This window comes from Erithacus rubecula (assembly GCF_903797595.1).
Source record: "Erithacus rubecula genome assembly, chromosome: 3".
Lineage (NCBI taxonomy): Eukaryota > Metazoa > Chordata > Aves > Passeriformes > Muscicapidae > Erithacus > Erithacus rubecula.
In genome coordinates, this window is record NC_136689.1 from 87,678,586 (window position 1) to 87,704,799 (window position 26,214).

Sequence of the window (26,214 nt, forward strand, 5' to 3'; positions counted from 1 at the left end):
GCCTGAACCCTGAGGTATGATTTATTCTTAGCCTTTACAGAACTAGCAGGAGGTTCAGCCAGGAGTTCCCTAGTTCCATTTCTACTGCTCTCTCTTTGTCCTGTCCCTTTCCTGCTCTTTGCCAAGGGGCAATTTCTAGCTTCAGCCCATAGCTCTGTGCAAATGACACTACAGAATACCAGTGCTCCCACAATCAAATGCCACTCAGCTGGCCATGGTGGCACAAACAGCACAGTTTTCAAGCATCTTCAGAACCAAAGGCAAGAGGAATGCACAATATCTGTTACCCCATAAACATATACATTAATCTAACCAATTAACTCATACTCCACCACTTTCAGACAGTGTCCTTTATTGGTCCAGTTCAGCCTGGAGAGGATACTTCCTAGTAACTGCAATGTATTTTCTAGATGGGAAGGAATGTATATTTTTTTATGTTGTACATTTCTCCTGAGCATTTTGAAATAGCATACCTGGATCATTCAGCAGCATTATCAGGTCAAAAGCTGTGTATCCGTTTTTTGCACGAAGGTTAACATCAGCTCCTTGATTTAGCAAATACTTTACAACATTTTTGTTTCTTTAAGGGAAGAAAAAAAGGCATTGATCACATTAGAGAACATGTAAATGAAGAAAGAAGCCTCCAGTACTCCATTTTCAACCTTTTATAACATTGTTTCTCAGTCAGAGATCAGTTTTACACATTCTACAGCTAACTTAGTGTAAAATTTGTTCACAAGCTCTTCAGAAGCTCCCACAAGTCCTTTGTCAGTCACTGTTTACTCACTATGAATTACATTAATCAAAATGCAGAAAGTTAGCCTTAAAAGCCTAATTTGAATAGTCAGTTTCTTAAACTGATCCTTTGGAAGTGACAGCAATATGTTGTTAAACACCTTTCTAATGAAAACTATTAATGCCTAGGGCAGAAAAGCAGATAGAAGGACAAAGGCCATTTCAGTAGTCATCATATGCCATCACTAATACTTCAATGCAACCCCATTTTCACAACTCGCACATTAAGAAATTGCATATACAAAAACCAAATTGACTGAAGATAACTTATAAACTTCAAACAGTACTTCATCTAATTACAGCAATAAATTATGTAATTGAGAAGTCACATTATCACTTCCCTGAGGTGTTTAATATGCAAAAACAATCAGCATTAAATGTCAACCAACACAGACACCTCCAACAAAAGCTCCTCAAAGCTAGCTGCATAAAAGACACTCACCATCCTGTTCCAGTTCACCCCCTCCCCTCTGATACACCTGAGTAAAGGAGCAGGACTCGCCTTGTGAGTTAAAAACAATACTTCAATTTAGCCTACGAAATAACTGAACAGATAATAAAGCTAAAATGTAGGAAAATATAAACAAAAATATATTTAATATAAAACTCTTGAGCAATGACTGACCTTGTATAAAAACAAACTCTGACATGCATCAGCAACACAGAAAAAAAACATTGTCAAGCACCAACAGGTAACTGCAAATTGTAATACAGAAGCCAAAAAATGAATCTCAACACCTCCACCTCAGAGCACCATTTCTTATACACATGACATTTCCACTCCTGAACTCACCACACAAAATCAACCTGAAATGGAGGAGGGCTGTTACTACTCTCTTACAACAAAAAATTGCTTATCCTCACCACAGCTCCTCTGCGTATTTCCTATTACTTTTCTCCTCTTCTTTAAAACTATTATCCCTCCATCCTGCTTTCCAGTCCTGCACCTTGAGAGGACACAGAGACACAATTTTTTAGTGCCTCTGACTCAGAGAAACCTTGCCTGCTCCCTCCTTCAAGCCCAAGACCCTTCATACTACTGGTGGTCCTGAGGAAGGCTTAGCTGAGGCTCTGTGGAGGCCAAAGTCTTCCAGATGTTATGAAAATTTGTAACCCTCTATGCTAAGAAAAAGGCTCAGATGCAAAGTAGAGAATTACAAGGATAAGTATTTATTTATGCACATGAGGTATTCCACCCACACTGGGGCACTCTGAATGTGCTTTACACACAGGGCTCTTGTACACTTCAAGTGTACTACCACCACTCGTAATGTGATTGCCCATCATAGTAAAACTTAGCACAGCAACTGCAGCATTCATACTGCTCTTCTATTGATCCAGATGTCCCTGGAGTCAGTCTTGTTGTCATTACTTACCCATGACATCAGACAATACTTAGAGGGTTTCATAAATGGCTGTGATGCTGGGATTATCTTGGCTGACTAGTGCTATCTTTTATCCTTCACAGATAGCTCTAAGTTCCCAAGAAGTCACATCCTTACTTCCAGGGCTGGGACATCTTTCTGGTCACTCCAGTGAGCCAGTGTCCTTTAGATACCTTTACTTAAGCATGAACAATACCAAAGACTCCTTAAATTCCACTACTTCAAACATTAAGCATATTAACAAAATTAACTAACAAAGTTTCATACTATGAAGACTGATTGATATAGTAGGGAATTTTCATAACCCAGTCCTCCAGTAAACTGAACAGCCAGTGTCTGAACACAAGCAGGACTCAGCTCTGTGTGTGCTTCCACAAACAAGAGAAGTATCTGAGAAGTACCAGCAAGGGGACATGCCAGCAGCCCTGCCCATCACTTTGTGCTGGCTGCTTTATTCCAGCTGTGTGCTGGGTGACTGCTGCTATGTGAAACAGCTGCAACCACAAAAACTGGTGTACATCTTAGTGCACTTCTGTGGAATGTCAGTCACTATCATCAATAAAATCCCCAAGAACTACTTCAGAAAAGTTTCACAAGGCAATGACAACTTGACCTCCCATTTTTCCTCTTTATTGCACATGCATAGTCTTACGAGATCTACTGACTAAAAACAAAATCTGGTGCAGAATACCTGCATTTATACAATTACTGCACTACCACTGAAGATAACCTTCACCTTGATGAGGGCCTTATCTACAACAATGAAGACAACTTCACCTTCCTAAACCGAATATCCTGTATTCTGACAGTGTTAAGTATATGATAGACATCACATGTGAAGTACCAGCCAGGGCAATTTCTGAGGTCTGACTCCTAAGCATCTACCTAGATTTTTGAAGTTTTACAGAAAATGACAATCATTTCAGCTGCATTTCCAAAAACTACATGAAAACTACAAGCTGAATAGAAGACAACAGGTATGTTTTTAAGACTGGAAAAAGTGGCACATGGAAGGCTGATTGCCTTGAAATTTCACAACTTCATGTAGGTTTACAACCCGGGCAGGAAGGATCATAGCATCTTTCACAATACTGAAAAACATCAAAGGATGGAAGCTGAAATTTGCAGCAAGGCTCCTGGGAACTGCCTGGAGCACTACATTCCCAGTACTTACTGACCTTGCTTCAGGTTCCCAAATACTCCACTCGTTCTAAGTCCAGATATCACAGAATATCCTGAATCAGAAGGAACCCACGAGGGTCATTGAATCCAGCTTCTGGCCCTGCACAGCACCATCCCCAAGAGCCACATCATGTCTCTGAGTGCTTTGCTCCAAGACTCCTTGAACTCTGTCAGGTTTGGTCCTGTAACCATTTCTCTGGGGAGCTCATTCCAGTGCCCAACCACTCTCTGAATGAAGAACCTTTTTCTAATACCCAACCTAAACCTCACCATGACACTTTCAGCCATTCCCTCAGGTCCCATTACTGATCACCACAGAGATCAGTGCCTGCCTCCACTCTTCCCCTCATGAGGAAGTTGCAGACTACAGTGAGGTCTGTCCTCAGTCTCCTTCAGGCTGAACAGGCCAAGTGACCTCAGCCACTTCTCACACAGCTTCCCCTCAAGGCCCTCCACCATCTGTGTTGCCCTCCTTTGGACATTCTCCAATAGTTTAATGTCTTTCCTATACTGGGGTGATCAAAATGTGATACAGATCTGCTCCAAAAAGCTGAGGGCAATGCAAGTGTAATGAAAAACTGCCCTTAACTTCTTACAAGACCTCTCTGCTTCTAGAGTCAGTATCAAAAAGGATTTTTTTATATTGGGATGGAAGAAATATTAAACTTCTTCACTGCTAGACACAAAAAAAGCATGTATCTTACCCATGGTACGTGGCCTGCATTAGTGCTGTCCAGCCATGAACATTATCCTGTTTATCAATATCAGCCTTTTTCTCAACAAGGAGTTGAACAAGGGGCAGCTGTCCAGTTACAGCTGCAATCATTAAAGGAGATGCACCATCAACATTGGTAATATTAACCTGACTCGGATCTTCATCAGTGATCTCTTTTACCAGCTGAAAGTTTCCTGCAAAACATTGATAAAATATAACCTAAATGTTAGTTAACTAGTACATCTTTCCAGCTTACATCAAACTTCATGAGGCACTGTATTTTCCTCGTTTTCTCTACCTGTACACTTAAGGGGCAATCCCATTACAATAATTATTTTCTGAAATTAACAAGTAAGGAAGGCTGTATGAAGTGCAGTGCATCCTGCATACGAAGATATAAATAAGGAATATTTCTATTAAATTGCCATAAAATTATGTCATGCAAGGAAAATCGATGATGCTGAGGCACCATGATTTTTCCTTCAAAGATCCCTGTTCCATCTCCACAGGCTGCAATCACAGAATCAATGACTTTAGAATCAAAGTAGGTGGGTACAAAAGCACTCTAAAAGTGGTGGAGGCCATCCCTTGCCTTAAACAGGTAGAATAATGACCTTGCATTGACCTATAAGTTCCTCTTACAAGGATAGTTCACTAATTCTAAAAACCTTTATTGATAGAATTCCACAACCCCTCAACGAGTTTATTCCAGCACTCAAACCTTCTTATATTCTGAATGAATTTTTTCTCTGCCTCCAGTATTTGAACTACATCTCCAATACAAAAATTCCTTATTCCTTCCTCAAGAGTAAAGTTGTTTGTTGTCATTAGCCTCTTTTCAATGCTGTCTTTAGTTCTTTAAAAGTTAATCTACTTTTCAGGTTTCACAAAAGAAGCTGGTAGCCACATGAGTTATTGTCTAGCAGTATGAAATATGTTACTGAACATATTTGAACAAGGTTGTGGGGTTTTTTTTCTAAATCTTGAAGTAGGACTACTTAAAAAAAAAAAATGAGGTAGTATGGATTACCTTAAACAGAGTTTAAGCCCACCTACGTCCTGTATTTTTTTTATGTCCTATAACAGGCAAAAGCAGCGAAGAAGATAAAGAAAAAACAAATCTCTGTGACTGTGTTTACCACCATGGGAACAGGGGCAAGAACAACCAAATCATCAACTGCCATGCAAATGAAAAAATGTTTACCTTTAAAAAAACTCTTCAGATAGTAAACTGCCTCATGGCATAGGTTGCTTTCAACAGGCATGAACATTTTCCTTAGAAAGTCGGTCAGAATCCCAGACAAACTTTGCAGCCACTTGAATGCACTCACTGAAACTCCCACACACCAATGCCACTCAGCTTATTTCTTGGAACAAGAACGAAAGGAAAGCACAGAACTGCTTTTCGTATGTTCCAGTTTGGTAAAAGACAGCTGGTGGCTTTTTTACACAGAACCAGAGCACAGACTTTGTTAAACAAAAACCCTGAAACCTACAGAGACACAGAATTTACTTTGAACCCTGGAGACTCCTTAACTTAACAAGCTGCTTTTTTACCAGGGCTGCCACCCATAGCCAAGTAAAAAAGCCAAAACCCAGTTTGCTGACCAATATTCATTTAGTCCCTGCTATGATACTTCTTCTGACCCAGCTCTAACATCTGTAAATCACAAAAATCACAGGGGTACAAGAAGGGCACATGATCACTCTAAAAATCTAACAGACTTTAAACTTTCCCAGGAAGATGTTTTGGTAGCTCACATATGAAGAATGGGAACAGAAAAATCATGTTTCCCATGCTAGCAAACAGACATACTCTGAAGTAAGAAAAACTAGACAGGGTGGAAGAGTAATGGCAGTATTTACCAAGTTTTAAAGCATGAAAGACATCAGGTTGCCTCTTTTCTGCATCTGAAAGAAATAAAAACATTTCTATTAGCAATCCAAAAACAAAAAAAAAATTCTATTAGATTTTTTATGGGGAGAAAAACTATTAAAAATTTATGACTTACAATAAAGCATATGTTTAGGCATACATTTAATAAGAACAAAGAAAGTATTGGCAACTTCTTTATTACCTTTGGGAAGAATGACTCACCTGTATGGTTCTCTGTGCAGTGCTAAAGCTAAAAACTGTAATAAGGCACCAGCACAGGCTTTTCAATTTCCATTCTCCAACAGGAAATTCTATTTGGAAACCCTTTTGTTTCCTGCCTGGAAGTCTAAAATATTCACTAAAGAACTACGGTATGGTTCTGAGATCTGGTAAAATCCCCTGTACAACAGTGAACACTCAAATAATAGGGATTATTTTGAAAGGTGACTCAAAAGGAGTTTTACAAGCTGCTCCAGTTTTATTTCCTCTTGAGTATTTCCAGGTTAATTTGTAAAGGTCACAAAAATAATAGTGTCAATTTAACTACACAGCTTGCTACTTGTGAATTAATATTCTTCATCTCCCAGATAACCATCCCCATAATAAGAATTGCAATTATTACGAATTTTAATATTTTGAGTGAAGAATCATTCTTTTTACATGGCTTAACAGTGCTTTGAAACTTCTGGCATTATATAAGATGAGGAAAAAACAGTGACATATTTTTCACTTTCTACTGATGCCAGAAAATACTGTCCTCTATCTTCCAAATTATTACAGACAAGGTATTACTACAGAATCAATTGGGTAACAAAATTTTATGTTAAACATAAGAGAAACACTGAGAGATTTTGTGAGCCCATTGATTCTGACTCCAAAGGGAGTCAAATTAATGTGCTGAACAAAAGCAGTAAGAAACTCTTATTTTAAGACCAGAAAAGAGAGTGATGGGCCCTACATTTTCTCCTGACTCAGAAACTGCTCTTATAGAAGGAACTGTGTGTATGTGCTCACCACAGTAAAACAGATAGTTTAGGAAAGGACCAGGCTCCATACTTGCCATGTGAAAACCCTAGAAGGGAGGCAGCTTCAGGGAGCAGGGACATGAGAAGATGACAGAAGGAGAGACTGCCATCTGGGTAAGCCTAAGTAAGGACAGGGACAGAAGGCAGGTAGCACTCAAGCCACTCCAGGTAGTTCTGAATTTGCTACTGAGAACACCTGTGGGAAGAGAGCAGCTTTCTCCTAGGAGGCAATTCGCCCTATCTATGGCAATGGATCAGAAGAAAAGTTGCTTTTTTCCTGTCTTTCATATGACAGAAATGATCTTTCTTCTTCACAGAATATTCAAGATTCCAGTGTTAGGAGGAGACTGAGGAATGATCATAAACCAATGCAGAAATTTGTGTGGAAGACTAATGTTTTTATTCCCCTCTCTGCCCAAATGAGTTACTACCCTCCTGCTGATGGAAATTCTAGCTCAGCACAGGAGACAAACAATAATCTGCTTTAAAGCAAGTCCAGTCTCCTCACTCAGAGTCCTTCAATACTTTGTCATACAACCACAGAAGGTTTTCAAGATTCATGAGGCCACCTCTGCCTGCATGTACATCCTGTACATGCAAACACATGGACACTATTGAATCCCATGGATCTCTGATTCTGTGTACTGTAACCAATAGATGTATGTTTCTCAAGAGACTGGTCATTAGCAAACATCTACAATGAATCAGTTCTGCCTGACAGCACAGCTGTATGAAAGCTCTAGAGCTCCAACTTAGCCTGAAAGTCAATACCTGAGTTAACATCTTCTCTAAAGCAGAAACAATGTCTGATTTTTGTTCTTACTTCTTCAAGTACAGGGAAGCTTGAACTGCAGGAGTGACACCAAATGTAGACAACAGTTTTGGACATGTCCATATGGCAATGGGAAATTATCTCTCTTCAGCTAGCCCCATCCTTATGTTTTACAGCAAGCAGTCCAAAGCCAGAAAATCCAGCTCTTCCAAACCCTCTTGTTAAGGACTTCTCAGTGCTGGTTTGCATAAATAACTTGAAAAGTGTCCCCAAAACAGCCACATACAGACAGGAATCTTATCCTGCTAACACAGAAAAAATCTGCTCAGGTTGGGCACCCCGTACCTCAGCTGAAGTAGGTGTGTCTACTCCAACATTTTCAAAATCCAGCTGCAAATTACAAAAGAACATCATGTCCATACAAAATACGCTCCTCAATTTCTAAATACACAATCAGACTGCAAGAAAGTGAAACAGAAAAATAACATTCCATACCTGCCTGAGGCCTGATCGTTGTGAGAGACTCCAAATAGTCCTTCATGTCTTTGTGTTTGAAGCCAACAGAGATTTCAAAAGGTGTTTTATGTAGTACATTCAAGTGATCAGGATTGGCACCTTTCTCCATGAGCTGCTGTGCCAAGCTCACCTTTCCACTAACGGCTGCCAGCATTAAAGGGCTCCAGCCCATTGTCTTTAGAGTGTAGTTGCAATCAGCTCCCCAGTCTAGCAACAGATGCACCACTGCCTCATGTCCATGCTGAGCAGCTGCCATCAGTGGAGTGATATCAGGAAGGTCGTCTCTGCTGCTGTTAAGTACATTTGTACTAAAATGGTCGTAATTGTCCACAAAAGCTCCGGATTCCAGCAACAACTTCACCATGCTGACGTGGCCACCTCTGGAGGCCATTGTGAGGACACTGGCTCCTAACTTGTTCTGTGCATTGAGATCAGCACCATTCTCCAGCAAGATGTGGGCAACACTTAGATGTCCAAACCTTGGGAGAAAGAGATATAGAGGAGAATTAATGCCTTGGATTGCAAAAACCAACATATTCTGAACCTAGAAATCTTTGTTACCAAATTTGCCTATTGACTAGTACACACACTGAGAGAGATCATAGACACATCTCTGAATGTGACAATGGGCACCTTGCTGGAGGAGGGCAATCATCAGCTGAGGACTGTAAATTAAACCACTCCACATGTAGCAGTGACCATGCTCATATAAAGCAGGCACTTATTGAAGAGGATGGTCTGCTCAAAGCAGCAAAGTGCCAGCCTCATTTTCTACTGCAGGGCACTCACAACTTCCATGAAGCAGAGTGTCACTTTCATCTTCTTATTTTCACAGCTGTATCACATTAATGGATCAAAGCCAGTTTGTTTCCAGGGATCTTTATTAAGTACCCTCATTACTAATGAACAACTAGGAAAAAAAAAACTGCAAAGAGTCAGTGCTAACTAAGGAAAAAAAAGACCATTTTATCAACTGGAGAGTCTTTTGAATTATCCCTTGTTTTCCAGTTGTGAACTATCAATGAACTCCCACAGTGGAAGAAGAGTCAGTGAATACAGACATGCCCATGAAGTTCAGGGAAGAACACAGCGAGTGGTCACCACTGTTGTAAAGTTAGCTGAACTTCCCTCAACAATAAGGGGACCAGAGATGATCTTTAAGAGAAATGGCTTACCAGAAGAGTGGGACAACTAGCCATGTGAATGGCCTTCCCTAAAACAATCAATGGAAAGTATTCTGCCCCTCAGTCAGACACACCAGCAGGGGAGAAATGTCGACATAGTTCAGCCCAACACCAACCACCAAAACTGAGCAACCAGAAAATTAACTTTAAGAAAGTAAGGTGCTTGGGCTGCCTTCCAGCCACATAGTCCTTCCTGATAATTTGGGATACCCAGCGCATAAGTTGACACAAGCAGGCCAGAACAACCACAAACTCACTCAGCTAGAATGCAAAGAGTAAGTTTATTTGTTACCTCGTGAGCAGAAATACACAGGCTCACAGTTAATTTTATGCATACATCCTACCTCCTGTCCAATTGCAACAGAGGTAATCAGAACCAGAAAATTAAACAGCTACATAAGTCTGAAAAATGTTTGTACCTTTGTACAAATACCGTGTTTCCTTTCTGGTTATCCATTAAAAAGAAAAGAGAAACATGCTCTTCTACTTTATGTTTCTCAACAATATATACAGTACTTCTCAAATCTCAGCCAGTAATTTCTTGAAATCAGTGAGAGGGTTATAGTCATCTGATTTTATTGTTTTAGGGAATGAGCGCATGGTTTTCATTAAGGAAAAAAAAAATCTAAAACTGTTTCTGAAACTTTTTCCCTTTTTTTTAAACCTTCATAAAATAACCAAATTGTTGAACCTTGTCTTCCTTGTTCTTACTGGAAAACCAGCTGTGTGACTCATTCTTTGGGAACTTTCTACGGCCATTAATTGAAAGGAGAAATGTTAACTTTGAAACAGATTTCTTTTTCCAAGAATCCAAGTATTTTTATGTTATGAAATTAAAAAAAAAAAAAAAAAAAAAAAAAACCCCACACAAAAAAAACCACCAGAAAAAAAAAAACCTTTTATTCTCTTGATTCTGTTATTATAGGATAGCAATGCCCTCCAACCCTGCCAAACATGTCTGTGAGCCCGAGATGTGCTTGTTGGGAAAAAGAGGAGCACCAACACCAGCATTAGCAACCCGGTAAGCTCCCATGGCCCAGCAGAGGGCTACACAAAGGACAGCACCGCCGATGCAGAAACAACCGTTCTGTCATTAAAACCCCCCAGCAATGACTGTCCCCGTCCTCCAGCAAACATGGCAAACATGGGCACGGCAAGTGAAATTAACTGTTTCTGTTCGCTGCAGTATGCTTTACGTCAGACGTAGTTTGCAACAAGTAAGACACACATATACCAAAAATAAATAAATAAATGAATAAACCACTGAAAGTTAAGTAAGGCTACGTGCATATACCTATTGTCACAGAAGAGAGCAATGGTTTGTGTTCACATTATCGCCAGTTTTGCGCTGGCTTAACCAAGAAACAGCATACTTCAAACACCATATCCTTAACACGAAAACTTTATAATGCCGCAGGACAACCCTCAGCCAGCCGTGGCTGGCAGCCCCTCCTGACCCTCGCCAGGGACGGGAACAGGTGCCCAGCCCGAAGCCCCGGGGCAGCTCCGGCCTCCACCGCCCAGACCGCCCGCGGCCTCCAATATGGCGCCCGCCCTGCCCCGCACGCTGCCTGGCCCGCCGCTCCCCGCCGCTCCCGGGCGCCCTCCCCCGGCCCGGGCACCGCGCCGGGCAGGGCGACAGAGCCGAGCGCCCGCGGCAGCGCGGGGGCGGGGAAGGCAGAGCTCGGCGGCCCTCCCTCCCTCCCTCCCTTCCCCGCCCCGGGGCTGCCGCCGACTAGGCCGACGCTCCGCGGCGAGGCGGGCTGGCAGCCCGAGAGCCCCGCTCGGCGCTGATCCCTCCCTGTCCCCCGCACCTGGCCGCTTGCATCAGGGGGCTCCATCCGTAGTGGTTCCTGCTCTGCACCGAGGCGCCCTTGCGCAGCAGGAACCGCACCAGCTGCTCGTGGCCTCCCGCCGCGGCGAACTGCAGCCCCGTGTTGCCGGCCTCGTCCGTGCAGTCCACGGGCACGGCGGGGCTCGGCGGGGACGGCGCTTCGCCGCGGGGCTCCGCCGCCGCCTCCTCGGGGCCGCACGCCGACGAGGAAGGGGCCGCCGGGTCGGCGGGGCCGCCGCCACTGCCGGGCAGCCCCAAGAGGCGTCGGGCGGTCTCGCAGTCGCCCTGCTCGCAGGCGCGGAGGAAGAGCTGGACCTGGGGGGGCACCCCGCACTCCCCCATGGGCAGCGCTGCCGGGCCCCGAGCGGCTCGGCCGCCCGCCGCCGCCGCCGCCGGGAAGGCAGCGGGGAGGAGGGGACTCGGCCGGCAGAGGAGGCCGGCCCAGGGCGGCTCTCGCACGGCGAGGAGGGGGAGCCGGCCGGGCCGCGCTCCTCGGAGCCGGCGGGGGTTGTCCCGGCTTGGCCCGGGGGTCTCGGCGCCTCTCCTGCCCCGCTGGCAGCCCCAGCCGTGCCCCTCGCCTCGCCCGGTGTCCCGTGTCCCCTCCGCTGGGCTTTCAGCCCTCCGGGCTCACAGCCGTTTTCCGCGCTGTTACTGAGTGCCACACAATTAAATGTGTCCGCATTGCGTGTCCTTCTGCCCGGGGTCACGGCAGCAGGCCTTCGCTATGGCTTATTCCTTCTCTCCTGACACAACAATCCCCTTTTCTTGCTTCTCAACGTGACTTCCTACAGCCTGGCGCGGTCCCTCTGTCAGCCCCACTCAGTTTACATGATACTTCAGCCTTTACTTGCACCATCCTACTTTGTATCTCTTTTAGGTCCCAAGCGGTCTCTCCCTTCAATGAGATACAAGATTCAAAGTTCAGTCTTTTCCCCTACAAAAGCCCATTTCCCATCTCCTGACAGCGCTGATTAGTCTTTCAGTTTAAAATCTTACCGCATAAAATGTGAATTCCTTGTGTGTCTTTCAGTTTCAGTCCCCCTCAGGAAATCCTGAAATCTTTTCTAGGTTAAACTTTACAACATCTAAAGCAAGGCGAAAAAGAAAAGAAAAATCTTGAACTTAGTCATTCAAGGATATAATGTTGTGTCCCTGTAAATTCAGACAGGTAATTTTCTATGAAAATCAGTGACTTCAATGGCAGGACAGGGCATTGTTATGGGGTGGAGGGTTTGGGGATGAGAAGACTAGGAAAACTTAAAAGGAGTATAAAAAATCTACCAAATGCCACTGAAATGTAGCAATCCCCTGTTTTTAGGCAGTAGCATCCTTATCTTCCAAGTTATAGAGCTTTTTGGCTCTGACACTCTAGCAAATCCAGATTGCCAGACCATCATGGCAAAGGGCCAAACAAATTACACTTGGACAAAATCTACAGCAAACAAGACTCTTGGCTAAGTTATGGGCACTTTTCCTTTGGGAAAGTACCGTTCATAGCACCAAAAATAATAATAAAAAAAAAAATAAAAAGAAAATAAAAAAAAAGAAGAAAGATGCATATTTATCATTCCAGAAATAATAGAAAAAATTCCTGGATAGGGCAGGTATTCAGGGATGCTTCTTTCATTACAAATAGCATGTGTCAACTCATGCAGAATATTTAAATATGTGTCACCTACATTTATGCTAAATAATTTCCTTAAGCACAGAGAAGCTTACAGTAGCCATCATCAGAGTGAAGATGCATGGCTAGGGAGAATTTTGGTCCAGCCAAAACAGCCTATAGCCATCCTTACATTAAAACAGTATGAGGAGCTTGCCATTGTCAATAAAGCTGGATGGTGCAATTCATTCTTTGTAAAATTTCAGAGCCTGGAAGAAGGGAATGGCAAGTGATTAATGCAATACATTATTCATGATTGAAGAAAACTGGGTCATACTTACCATATCAAAGTGCATGCTCAGATATAGTCAAATTACTGGCAGGATCACTCCAGTTTATCTTTGAGATAAGCTCACTGAATATGTTGATCCTACAAATTTATGTTGTGTAGCTGATGATTGATGTGATCAATTTCTACTAATGGTTTGAAATTACAGGCAAAGATATCATGAATGTAATTAGGACTCTATCAGCAAAAGATGCAACACTTATTTTAAGAAGTTTATAAGACATAGGAAATATTTGATGGGGTTTAAAAAGGAGAGGGAAAAATTATTTGTCCTGAATTCTGCTGCTGTCATCTGATGGTCATTACCATCTTCAGCTGGCATCTTAGGCATTTATACTGGTATGATCACTCAGAGATCTCTGTCACTGACTGACAATCAAGGCAAGGTAAAATAATCAAATTTCTTCTGAAATTAATAGACTGCTATGCAGTATTGTCCTGCATGATGCAGTACCAAGCTCTTTGCAAAATACAGGACTTCATTTCTTCACTAATGAAAGAACAACATAAGTCTTTCAAACAGTTCATGATAAGGGAGAAAACTTAGGTTGGAAGATAAGATGTGACAAAATAAAACCAAGATTCTCAAGTGTAGGTTGTGTTAGTTGTTCAGAAGATTTGTTCAAACTGCTTCTTTGTCCTGTCAGTGAAAAATGCATTGCTTTTTCAAGAAATTCATTCACATCAGTCCTGTGCTAATTTGTATAGGTCAATGTTAGATTACTCCAAGGTTTAAATAATTTTAAATGACAAAAGAAACCTTAATGAATGAAGAAATTCCTTTCAAATAAAGAAGATGAAAAAGGTGCAAGGAACACAACAGGCCCACCAAAAAGTGCAGAACACATAAGGCAGGAGTATGCATATGAAGTCAACATCTGTGAAACTTTTCTAACATAGGTCTTCACTGCTAATGACCTCAAAACACCAGCAAGAAGATAGAATGTTTATTGATGCTACTCATCACATAATGTGAAATAAAAGAGATAAATGACTTGGAGTAGTTGCTTTTCAAGACTCAGAAGTTATCATTTGGTAAACAAAGCCTAGGAAACCATTAGAGCATGTGTGCCTGTGAAACTGGTAAAGTGAGTATAATATGGCAAATGTGCAATGATGTAGAACTACACATTGGCCAGGTAAAATGACAAAAAATTCTGTTGCTCTTACAGTAGTAATAGGATGCAATGTATTTGGACATATACCATGACACATGAGCAAATCTCTGCCTTGTATATAATGCAGGATCACATAATATGGAAAATTGTAAAATTGCCATCATAATCAAAACCTCTCAGAAATGTAAAAATGCAAGAAATCAAGCAATCTGTTTCAAAGAAATCCATAGTACCAGAAAAAGGTGACTCACTCATAATCTGCGTTATCAAAGTCTGAGAATGGTAGCATCTCAAATCTCCAAGTATGATGGCAGTTTAAGAGGTAAAAGATTTATTTTCTACTGTAAAATCTTGCTGATGTGAATCACAAGAAGTCATACTTCTGAGAAAAAGAAAACTGAAATTTTTAGCATATCTTGCATGAAGACTCTTATCTCTGCCTTATGGAAAGGAAGACATATATTAGAAATACCATCACAGGAAAGAAAATGCTTCCCCAGTATCACTGAACTTATGTATGTTAACTGTGGTCCTTTCAGGCACAGAAAGAGAAACAACCTTGAAAAAATTTCTAAAAACCAAATAGTATTGGGTAGCTATAGTGTAGGGTGACAAAGATTAATTTCACAACATAATATCTGCTTGACTTCTTGGTTGAGAATTTTAATCATGGTCTTTGCTTTGTGTACTACAGCCAGCTGCTATACACCTTTATGAGGAATTTACTTCATTTACATGTTTCAGAATACATTTCAACAAACTTTCAAAAAGTATTTGCAACTCAGTATTTTAAATCATTGTGTCTGCATGAGACTGTGTGAAAAATCAGTCAGGTTCCCAACACAGCATACCATACTATCATTAACATGTCACATCATAACATACTTTGTGATCAGAACTCCAATTTGTTCCAATACTTTCTGACAGCTAAGCTTCCTGGCCTAGGTTTCCTTTATGCAGGTTTTCTCTTCCACTGTCTGCAGTTCATGCTTGCTACTTAACTAAAGAGAAAAAATATATGCAAGTGGTACATACCTACAGAAATGTCAAACATGTCTATATTTAAGCTGTCCTGGCTTGAATGTGACCTTTTGAGCAAGGTATTTTGTGTGTGTATATTATATGTGTGCATACATGCACATGTGCATGTGCACATGCATGTTCTACAAAGATCTGCAAGGTGGTACACCTGAGGTCTTGTGCAAGTAATCCACTGAATGCTGCCTCATTTTACTGACCTGTCACTAGGAGAATTTCACACTATTTATCAGCCTGATAGAAGATCCCTGAAATAGCTGACAGTTTCTATCTCAGTCATTAAGTCTGTGTTTTTAATCAATTTATTTACAGAGTTCTTCCTCTCATCTCAATTCCACAATCTCTCTGCCTCTGCACTATACACCCAGTTTCCCTTTTGACCCAAAGCCTACCCTGTAAAACAGGGTTCCTGCAGAAGCACCAGGGACCCTTTGGCACTGGGGAAGCAGGGTGTGGCTCATTTTGTGTTTTGCATGTGCTGTGCAGCTGTCTCGAATAGATACTTCCAATGCAAACACATTTATTAAAAAAATCACTGGCACTGGTAGTACAATAGACTGAATAATAATATTTTAAAAATATTTCTGCTAACAAAGGAGAGAAAGAGCAGCCAAGGTGAGAACTGGGTGGGTGTTGCAGGGCAGTGTGATTTTATGCACAGTTAAAACAATGGTGAGCAATGAGCCTATAGCCTGTTCAATGCTATCTCTAGTGGGTATGCTTTATAATTAGGATGATTCCTCCCCTCCTTTAGCATATTTCCTGTCTATGTCCAAAGTATTTGTACTTCATGTTTTCTATCATATTCTTCTGATTTTTTTTTCCAGAATATGTAAGCATTGGCTTTTTCTAAAACTAGGAACTTTATTAGGAAATACATTATTTGATACTTTATTTTTACTCTGGAAGTGTGAATTTAGTAGCCTGTTTAACTTATTGAAAATAAGTCTTCCCACTCTATTTCCATTTTTAGATTTTTGTTTTTTACACACACACACACACAAAGGAAAGTTTGGATTATGCAAATTTTAAATCTTTTGCCAAATTTAGTAGCTCTGTTTATTTCTATAATATGTATGTTATCACTAAAAATAAGAATACCTTTTAATAACGATACAAGTGTCAAATAGTTCATCTTATCTTACCTCTTTAGGTGTTCTCTATATGTAAACCTATTCCTTCAAAAAGCTCATGTATATTAGGTGAATTAAATACACCTGCATTTCAAACATATTTCAGAGAGCAACAGATACATCCTTAATTTCAGCTTTTACTTTCACCATAATGTGAATTCGTATGGGCAAATCCATATTGCTGTAGTTAGTATTTTTCTCTTAGTGTTTTTTGAAAGGTTAAGTTAATATTTTGGATACTTTTTGAGCAGAACAAAAAAAAAAAAAATCCGTTTTTAAAACAAAACTTTCCAAAGGTTTTGATTATTCTACTGATCTTCTGTTTTAATTTGGACAACTAAGGGCACAATAGATGTTTCTAGATAATTAATTGGAATTTTTATATTACTTGTTTGGTTGCTCTACTTATCTTTAGTTGAAACTCCTGAAGCAACTGAAATAAGTCATTAAACACTGAAAAATCATAACAAATTATTTTAACTTCCATTGTTACTCAAACTGAAAGAAACAAGAGAACTTCTTAAAAGGAATTCTACCATGAAAATTCTGCTACAAGTTTTATGGCTAGCAGTAAACTTGTTCATTTGACTTATTAATTGTAGATTTTTTTTTTTTTTTTTTTTTTTTACCCCAGAGCTTACTTGTATGTTCAGAGAGAATTCTTTACATATTAACTCTTTCAGCTCAGAACGTTCAGTCTTCCCATCACATTTACATCCCAAAAATATTTGAAAGAGCTTGAGAAAACATGTTTGTGCCTTCATATTCTTTACATCTTATACAAACTTCTTTGTGAATGCAAATAATTGATTCTTTATGATTTTTGCATTAACCTCATTATGGTACTTTCTCTTGATCTGCTTTATGTGTTTGGACATCATCCCCAGGGAACTACTGTTTACTAGCAATACTTTCAATTCCCACTGCAATGGTGATCACCCACTACTTTACTGTAAGAGCATTTTTACTTGCTGAGAGCAGTTCTGTCATATTTGGTTCTGTTTCCCATTTTTTAGTTTCAGAACTTGTTTTAGTCATGTGATCACATTCTTGTACTTCTTCCATATTGCTCTAATACTTAAAATACTTAAATAAAATGCAAATTCTTGTAATATATAAGAACCTCTACGGCAGAATCCTTCTTATTCAGAAAGATGGCAAGCAACGATACAAAGCAAATGCTGGGTATACAATAAATGCTGCCACCTGCCTCTTCAGACCCAAAGTTCGCTAGACATGGCTTCCTCTATATGCAATGTAAATTCTCATGTCCAACATGCTGATATTTAGTAGTTGTCTACAAAGTATATTGAAACTAGATTTTATGCCTATATAATTACCTGATAGCTAGCTGTATTGCTGAATAAGAAATAAGTTGTCTATGCACACATTTGTTGCAAATCTACCTAAATTACTTGATTTATGCTATCTTGACGGAATCAGAATCAGTCATTGGTTTTCAGAACCCTTCTGTCAGAGCATGGCCTCCATAGTAGTTGAGTCTGCATTTGTCACATGCAATACTTATTATAATGTAAAATAACAAAGAGCTCATAGCTGTATGCTCTGACCCTGATGGTGATGAAACTTTTTCCCTTCCTTAGTGTTAGTTTCACTGCTCACTAGTGCTGTAGAGCACCACCCAGTGCTGCATACTGGGCTGAAGTTCTCTCTCTGAACATGACCAAACTCCTCTGCTGGGTTGATCTTGACAGGCCTCCAACAGCAGGAAAATAGGTGGAGCAAATGACACCTCAAAAATACTTAAAAGTAGCGAGTTCCAGCTCCTGAGAGAGAAACTGTATCCAGCTATGTTACATTTATATTAAAGTGTTTCAAACACAAAATCAGGATCTGTCAGGTAATCTGACAACCTCCCGATCACTAGTTTAGGCAGATACTGTTAGGGGCTGCAGTAAAACAAACAGTATGGATATGTTGTTGAGTATGAAGCAAATCTGAAAGTTCCAACTAGTGATAATGTTGGTTTTTTTCCCCATGTTCCTGTCAAGCCATAGAATACACAGCCCATTATATGTATAATAAATTTAGGATTTTCACTGGTCTGGATTTCTCTCAGTGAGGCCACATTGGTTAGCTTCTTTTTTTGACCAAGAACACTCCTTTCTGCAGCAAAAAAAAAAGTTTGTCAGTAATGCCTATAGCTTCTTAGCTAGTGTTCTGCTCTACTTCTGAAGCACGTGCTATTCTAGAGGCAAAAGAATGGATGAAGCCCGAATTCCTGTCAATTCGTTTCCTTCAACCCCCTCTGTGGGAAATAACATCCCTTAATGTCCTGCAGCTCTGAACATTTCTGTCCGTAGATAACAAGCCTTGGGTCTATCCCAATAACTCCCAATGGTCAAAGCAGCTCTCTATGGCCCTGGCAGCTCTGTGCCGGCAGAGCTTTCCCTTGCTGGGGAAACGGAGTATCTGCCGTGCAGCTTATGAAGGTCCCTCAAGTTTCAGGACGACCAGACCACCTTACCCTTGAAGGGTGACAGCAAAGGGAACATGACTTCCTCCCTCCTTCCCACATCCCACTCCGTCCCTGCCCTGGGATGGGTCAGGACCAGTTCCGGTTCCACCGTTTGTGTCCTCAGGGAGACGCGGAGCAGGCTGGAGCCGTGTGCCTTCCCTGGGGTGCTGGAAAGCTGGGGCGCCAAGCAGCCTTCCGACCAGCGGGAAACCGAGGGGCATCGTTCCCGGGGAGGCGGCTGGCGGGCGGCAGGGGTAGGGCTCCCGGGGGACAAGCGGGGCGGGTTCCCTGGCCGGGGGTCCCGCTCCTCGCCCGCAGCAGCGCCCGTGCCCGGCTCTTCCGCGCCGCGCCCTCCGGGCTGGCCGGCGGCGGGGCGGGGAGGAGGGAGGAGCCGGCAGCGGAGGAGCCGTGCGGGCTTCCTGGCGGGGCAGCGCTGCGGCGGGCGGGTGTCGCGGCGTGGGCAGGTCCGTGAGAACTTCGCCGAGTCTGCCGGGGCGGAGGCGCGCCCGTGTCCGTGAGACGGCCGCCGCCCGCTCGGCATGGCCGGCCGCCTCGGCCGCGGGATGTGCTGGGGCAAGAGGGGCCGGGGCTGCCGGGGCGAGGGCGCGCTGCTCGCCCTGGGGCTGCTGGCCGCCCTCGGCTTCCTCGTGTGGCGGCACGGCCCGCCGCCCCGCCACGCCGCCCGCCGCGCCCCGCCGCAGCCGCCCAGCCCCGACTCGGAGCTGCTGCGGCGGCCGGTGTACGCCAAGCCGGCCCTGGACCCGGGGGCGCTGGGGGAGCTGGGCCGGGCGGTGCGGCTGGAGCTGAGCCCGGCCGAGAAGCGCCGCCAGGAGGAGAGCATCCGCCGGCACCAGATCAACATCTACCTGAGCGACCGCATCTCGCTGCACCGCCGGCTGCCCGAGCGCTGGCACCCGCTGTGAGTAGCGCAGGGGGCAGGTGGGGCCGGGGCACAGGAGCCGTGCCTGCCGCCGCTGTGGCTCACAGAGCCGCTCCGGGAACCGGGAACCGGGAACCGCGGGGTGTCTGCTGGCAGCGGCAGCGCGGATAGTCGTGTCTCTCTCGAGTATCTCTCGCTCAGGAGCCTGGATGCTTTTGGAAACTTTCCCATCACAAGCGCTCCGCGATCACAGCGTTCGCTCCCGAAGTTAAGTCGATTGGTGACTTTGCCAGGCTGCCGCACCTATGCAAGGCTGCACAAAGTTGCGTGTTGGCGGTTCGTGTGCAGGTTGTTTTCCCACGTAGCCCTGGTAGTGTGTTTTCAGTCCTTCAGCTGCGCTGCCCTGCCGCGTTTCTCCTGCTGCTGTCCCCTGGGTAAGTCACCATGGGCAGCAGCATACTGTTTCAGTCACTCCCAGCTTTAAAAATGTTACGCTTCCCAGATTTCAGCTGTGCATTGTATTCAAATGCCTTAAGACACACAGTTTAAAGGAGTTTTATCAGCAGTTTTACCAGGACTGAGCTAGAAGTGGCGCACACAGAGACGTGTAGTGGTATTCTGAAATGGGTCTGTGCTTGATTCGGGACGCATAGTTGCTGGCACAAGTTGCACTTACAGTTATGACACCGGTGGCAGATAAGGGCATAGGCAATTGTAAAGGAAGGGTTAGATAGTGTTAGATGAGGTGGCTCTAATTTACAGGCAGCTGTAAAGCCAGCGTGGCACAACAGGTCTGACTGCTGTGCCCTTACTCGATACTCGGTGTGGCACCGTCTTGGGCTCTGCTGTGAGTGAGCTGCCGGCTGGTGAGAGGAAGGGCTAGCCCGTTAAGGGATGTGCTAGCCAGCACAGGGGATGGCATGGAGCCACGGCTGCTACTGACTCCTCACAGCCCTCACTTCAAGCACAAAGCAACCTCACAGCTTGGCTTCAGCTGGTTTGTTTCGTTGCAACAGGTTTGTACGATATGGTAGCAAAAAGCTGTGGAAAAAGCAGGGCTCTGGATCTCCCGTGCATTCACTTCACGCCGGTGTGTCCTGCCCAGTGTTTCACCAACTCTGATTGTAAGGGCTGAATCTAAAGCATGAATCTTATGATGACTTTCAAAAAGTTGCAGTGCAAAAGCAAGGCCTTTTCATCATAAGTAAGTCTGACACTAGGCTCGTTTTGCTTAGTTATTATTTCCCTCTTATAAGTAGTCTGTAGATCATAGGTCAAAAAAAGGACCATTTTAGTTTCATTTCCATGGGAAGAATTAAATCATTTCAATGAGTTATTTTGGACTTCTGCCATTTCTCTATAACAGGATGTTAGAAGAAAAGAAAGGTTAGAGTTGTTGAATAGGGTACATTATAGATGGGTGTGGGTGACTATTCTAGAAATGAAAATAATTTAAATAAATTTTGCTACAACAACAGATCCTTTTTTATTTGAGTGTATGGATGCTGAAATGACAAAATATATTGAAACCAAAAGAATCACAGAATCATCAGTGTCATAATCTCAGAGATAATTGCCTTCTGAAGCTGGGGCTGTATTGTACTGTTGGCAGGTGCTTCATGCCTTTGTGCACAGTTAAATCTAAATTATGGCAAAAATGTCACACAGCATCTCTCCAACTCACACAGCAAATGTAAAAAACTTTCTCAAAGGCAATTTTGCAATTAAGTGGTAACTTCTTCTCTCAAAAAGGAAGACCATGTAAGAGATTGAAGTAAAAACAAAACAAAACCAAAAACCATATTACCAAGCCCACAGCCAAAGAAAATGCATTGCTCTTTGTTCCAAGATTAGAGGTTATATAGTTTGAAATGTCAAGTCCAGGGAAAATACTATTACTTTTTTATTAAGGTGGGTAATGCTTGACTATGACCTTTGATGAACATTCTGGTGATGAGTGAGGCTATGATGATGGGAATTAAGCAGTAATGGTAGATGGCAACTAGGTTTCAGCAGTCCACCAAAATCATGCAGAGGCTAAATTTTGGATGTCATCAGTGAATCTACTTTGGTAGCAGAAGACCAGAAGGTGACAAAGGCACCATTTTTTTAGTGGAGTACCAGAAGAGAACCAGAGAACTGTGTGCTGGCAAGCCTTGGATCTTTTCCAGGCATGTTATCTACCAACTGTAGTAAGGGAAAGAATTAGTAACAGATGGGAGGGTGTGATCTATTGAGAAAGTCAACAAGGCTTTTGTCAAGGATGACGTGTCTCACGAATCTATTTGAGTTCTTTGAAGGTTGTAATTATATGGATAAAGAAGTATGTTGTTACTTGATTAAACAACTGTGAAATAATGTGGAAATTCCTTGTATTTATAAATGAGCAGAAACTGTGAAGCATTTGTTTTGGATTTTTCTGTTTTGGTTTGTGTTTGTTTCAGGCTTTTTGTTTGTTGTAAGGAGTGAAGAGTCACTGATAAAATCCCACAGAAATCTGTGTCAGACTCAGTGCTATTCAACTTACAGCATGGCTTTCATAAAGGAGTGATTAATTTACAGGTCTTCAACCTGAAAGACAGGTGGCCTGCTGGAAGTGTACCTCCTGCAGAGCTGCTGAAATACATGGTTGATGCATGAAAGGGGATAAAACAAATTCAGCCACCTTCCTATTCCAAATATCCATTTTCTGTGAAGCATAAGAAAGTCCATCCACTAGAAAATTTAAATCAAATATTCAGGCGATATTGACAGATGCTGTGCTTGGAGACTGTTCTGGACTATGGGCTGTTTCAGCATATTTTGGTGTGTGTGGAGGCAATCTGGACATTTTAGATACCATTAAAATGGGGGGATTGAAGGGAAACAGAGACGACATTATTGTCACCTGGATGCCCCACTGCTCCTTTTGATATTAATGTCCTTCCACACTGATCAATGAACCCACTTTCTGTGTGTGAATTGGTGAAATCACTTGAATCCGATGAAAACTAGAATTTTGCTAATTAGATAGAGTATCTGAACCAGTAAGCTGTTAAATGTGATATGCAAATCATTGCACAAGGTGTTGCTGTATCAGAAACTGATGCCAAAAATCTTTTCCTACTGCTGTGTGTTGTACATCCTGGACCTGCCGTGGGAACAGAAGTGTGGCAGGTATTTGCTAATATCTTTGTCTGGTAATAGTGTACAGGAAGAGAAGAATAGTTTGGCTGAGATTACTCTCTCAAAAAAATGTATTGATTGATTGTATTTGACTGTGAATCCAGAAGTTTCAAATTTAGATCTTTCTCCTACTAATAAATTCCCAATAGTAAAAATATGCAGAAAGTTGTTATTCTTTCTTGTTTTCACCACTATAACTTGCTTTTTGTGATGACTGGTTCTGTTTCTATTGACCCACAGAGCCAAAGAACTCAACAACTACTGTTGTTTCCTTTAGACAGTTTCTGCTTCCTTTAACTGTCTGAGCTTGACCCTTAGCAACTGATAATATGTTTCATCACACAGGAATTCTTTAGTTTTATTGGAAGTATACATATAAAGAAATAAACTTCATGTGTAAACAGTCCTTAAAAATGCCCATTTGGAAGAATCTTATGGATAAGAATGTAAGTTACTCAGTGGTGATACAGTTTGTACTAGGCTGGGGTGAAATAAGCCATAGGGTCAGATAAGGATGGAGGTTGGAAGAAAACTTTGGGATGTCTAGTCCAACCTCAAAGCCTCCAAGGATGGAGATTCAACAACTTTTAAACACCTCTTTCAAGGCTCCATCACTGCCACAGTGATTTCTTTTTCTTTTTTTCCCCTGATCATAAGGCTGTTTGGATGGTCCAGCTTGTCTCTGCAACATCTACCCTTCATTTCTTGAGCTTGTACTCATAAAGGGAGCAACAATTATAGGAGGTTTAAAACCAACAAGTGTCCTTTGTTAGACTTTGACTTACTGAGGGTCCTGTTGGGGCTGATGCCCTGTAAGTGTGGTGTGATGAGCTTGGGGCCATGGGGTTTGGCTGCTGCTGCTCTCTGCCTTCCTTCCCCTGCAACACCACATCTGCATTGTGTCCATGGCCTTCTAGTTGTGGGCTTATTTTACAGGACTGTAGGGCTGGACAAACAATTGATACATTCTCTTAGCCTTTTACAGCTTATTGCAATGTGTAAGAAATATATTTCCAGTTTTTCTATTTGGGTTCTTTTCAATTAAGGGCTATTTTTCAAGCATTGTTCCAGATTTTAGACATTCTACATTTTTTTTCCCCTTTCTGTATTACAGTAAGGATGCATTTCACAATTATTTTGTGGATAGTTTCTGTAAAAGCACAAAAATTACCTTTGGCTGCCTCTTGGTACAAAAGAAACAAGTCAGGAGTAGGCACTTTTGTGCTGACTCAGCCTTTCATGTTGTCTCTTTCATGGTGGAAGCTTGATTCAGCCCTTGGGGCTCATTTTGCTTGTAATCACAAGGAAATGGATTTTTAATTATTTCCTGTCTTTCCTAAATAGCCACAAAAGCCCCCAAAATATTGAATGTGGCCTGCATAGTATTTTTCAACCCTAAGAATAGTTTTAGAGGTTTGTTCTTTAATTCTGGGTAATCTTCTGTATTTTGGAGAGACTCTTTTATGTATTTTTTTTGTATATGTGTGATTTTATGTATATGTTTAAGTATCTGTGCATATATCTTAAGTGTCTTTGTATAGATAGCTAGATATACACAAATGCTCAAATTCCTCTGTTACCATCATTTATGCCTATAATATTATTTATTTTGGGGGAATATTGTGTTTACCTTTAGCATAACAGTATTGTGGTAAGATTTTTCTGTCTTTCAAGATTGTTTTTCGTGTTTGTTCCCATATTTGTATTTGATTCTCTAAGTCTCTCTCTCTTCTATGGTTTGTTTTGTTTTCTGGGCTGTAAATACTAAATCATACCAGGATGTTTGTCTGATAGTATCTTGCTAGCAAGTTTCCAGGATAAGCCTTGATACTAAGTTTTGGTTCCTTTTCTATTCCATAAATCAGAGCTACCCCTGTCAGGAGTTTTAACCTGACTCTGCTTTGGGAGAAAAGGTTCAGCAGCTGAGTGTTTCCCTCTTCAGCCCACACTGAGTGTCTGACTTCACCCAGGAGCTTCTCTTTCATCTCTTACCCAAAAGTGAAACAACTGTGGTGACTTTTTTTTTTTTTTTTTTGGTGTATATAGGAAATAGAACTTTTTGAAGAGGTGAGCTGCAGCAGCTTGATCTTTCTGGCACATCCCTTCCCTCTAAACATGCACCTGGTGATTCACCTAATGCCCAGAGCTGGCTTTGGCACAGGTATTCCCATGCTTTGCATCTGATCAGGAGACAGCACACTACTTCTTACAAGATAGGCTTTGCATAAAAAACTGAGGAGTGTGTTTAGTATAGGAGTTTTGTAACCCTATGGTCACTTGTTAGGATTTTTTGGCTTGATTTCTAGCTTTTCAGAAATATGGAATTGGTTACTAGTAACCATATTAATCATAATACCTTTTAGTCATTACTTCAGTGTTAGTTGGCAGAATTTCTTTAATATCCAAACAGGCTTTGGACCTTCAAAGCAATGCTTTTCTAGGACATTTCATTCTTTCTTCATAAAGTAAGTTGGGTAAAAATAATTCTTCCCTATGATTGTTTTTTGGTTTGTTTGATATTTTTCTATAAGAAGGCTTGCATTTTAAAACATTACAAAATGAAGCAATCCTTCCACTATTGCTTTGATATTTAGGATATTTTGCTACTTTTGCTTCCTGTCATCAGTAAAAATGTGTCACTTCTCTTTGTCATTATGCTTTTAACAACCCCCAGCAAATATTTTCCAGAAGTCTGGATTATTTTTCACCATTTTTTTCCCCAGATTCTGGTTAGATTTCCTTAAATTCCTTTGACATCTAGATTATTGCTTGGTTTCAGCTGATTTAATTTTTAAATTGAAAAAGTTACCAGGTCTGTGATTGATAGCAAGCAAAATTTGATTTTTTTGAAATTCAAAAACTTTTTATTATAAACCATTGTGTATAACGATCAGGTGTGTCCATACCTTAGTTATAGTGATGAATACAACAGATTCTTTCAGTTATTGCTTTGCAGGCTGGTTTTTTTGGTCTTGAATCAAATTACTCACACTAAGGTAAGTTTTTGAATGTAGGTGTAGGAAACAGTATGTCTCTGTGGAAAGGTTAAATGTATCTCACTATTGTGGAAGAGAATTGAAAAGCAAATTTACATTTGAGCAAAATGTAACCACTGTTTCAGCTCAACAAAATAAAATAAAAATCAAGTGGGTTTCCCCACTGTCA

The 26,214-nt window shown here is 41.8% G+C and overlaps 2 protein-coding genes across 4 annotated transcripts in view; one reads left to right on the forward strand and one right to left on the reverse strand.

Moving 5' to 3' along the window:
- ANKS6 (ankyrin repeat and sterile alpha motif domain containing 6) overlaps nucleotides 1-11,706 on the reverse strand; it is a 38,775-nt gene extending 27,069 nt beyond the window's left edge. For all 3 annotated transcript variants that reach the window (XM_079300640.1, XM_079300641.1, XM_079300642.1), the window contains exons 1-5: nucleotides 11,265-11,706; nucleotides 8,246-8,745; nucleotides 5,944-5,988; nucleotides 4,067-4,271; nucleotides 474-580 (exon numbers count right to left, since the gene is read on the reverse strand). In XM_079300640.1, coding sequence (XP_079156766.1) covers nucleotides 474-580; nucleotides 4,067-4,271; nucleotides 5,944-5,988; nucleotides 8,246-8,745; nucleotides 11,265-11,626 — 1,219 coding nt within the window. In that variant the 5' untranslated portion in view covers nucleotides 11,627-11,706. The remainder of the gene's footprint in view (nucleotides 1-473; nucleotides 581-4,066; nucleotides 4,272-5,943; nucleotides 5,989-8,245; nucleotides 8,746-11,264) is intronic.
- Nucleotides 11,707-19,409: 7,703 nt separating this feature from the next.
- Nucleotides 19,410-26,214, forward strand: part of GALNT12 (polypeptide N-acetylgalactosaminyltransferase 12) — a 45,656-nt gene continuing 38,851 nt past the window's right edge. Inside the window, exon 1 of the mRNA XM_079301096.1 lies at nucleotides 19,410-19,923. Coding sequence (XP_079157222.1) covers nucleotides 19,544-19,923 — 380 coding nt within the window. The 5' untranslated portion in view covers nucleotides 19,410-19,543. The remainder of the gene's footprint in view (nucleotides 19,924-26,214) is intronic.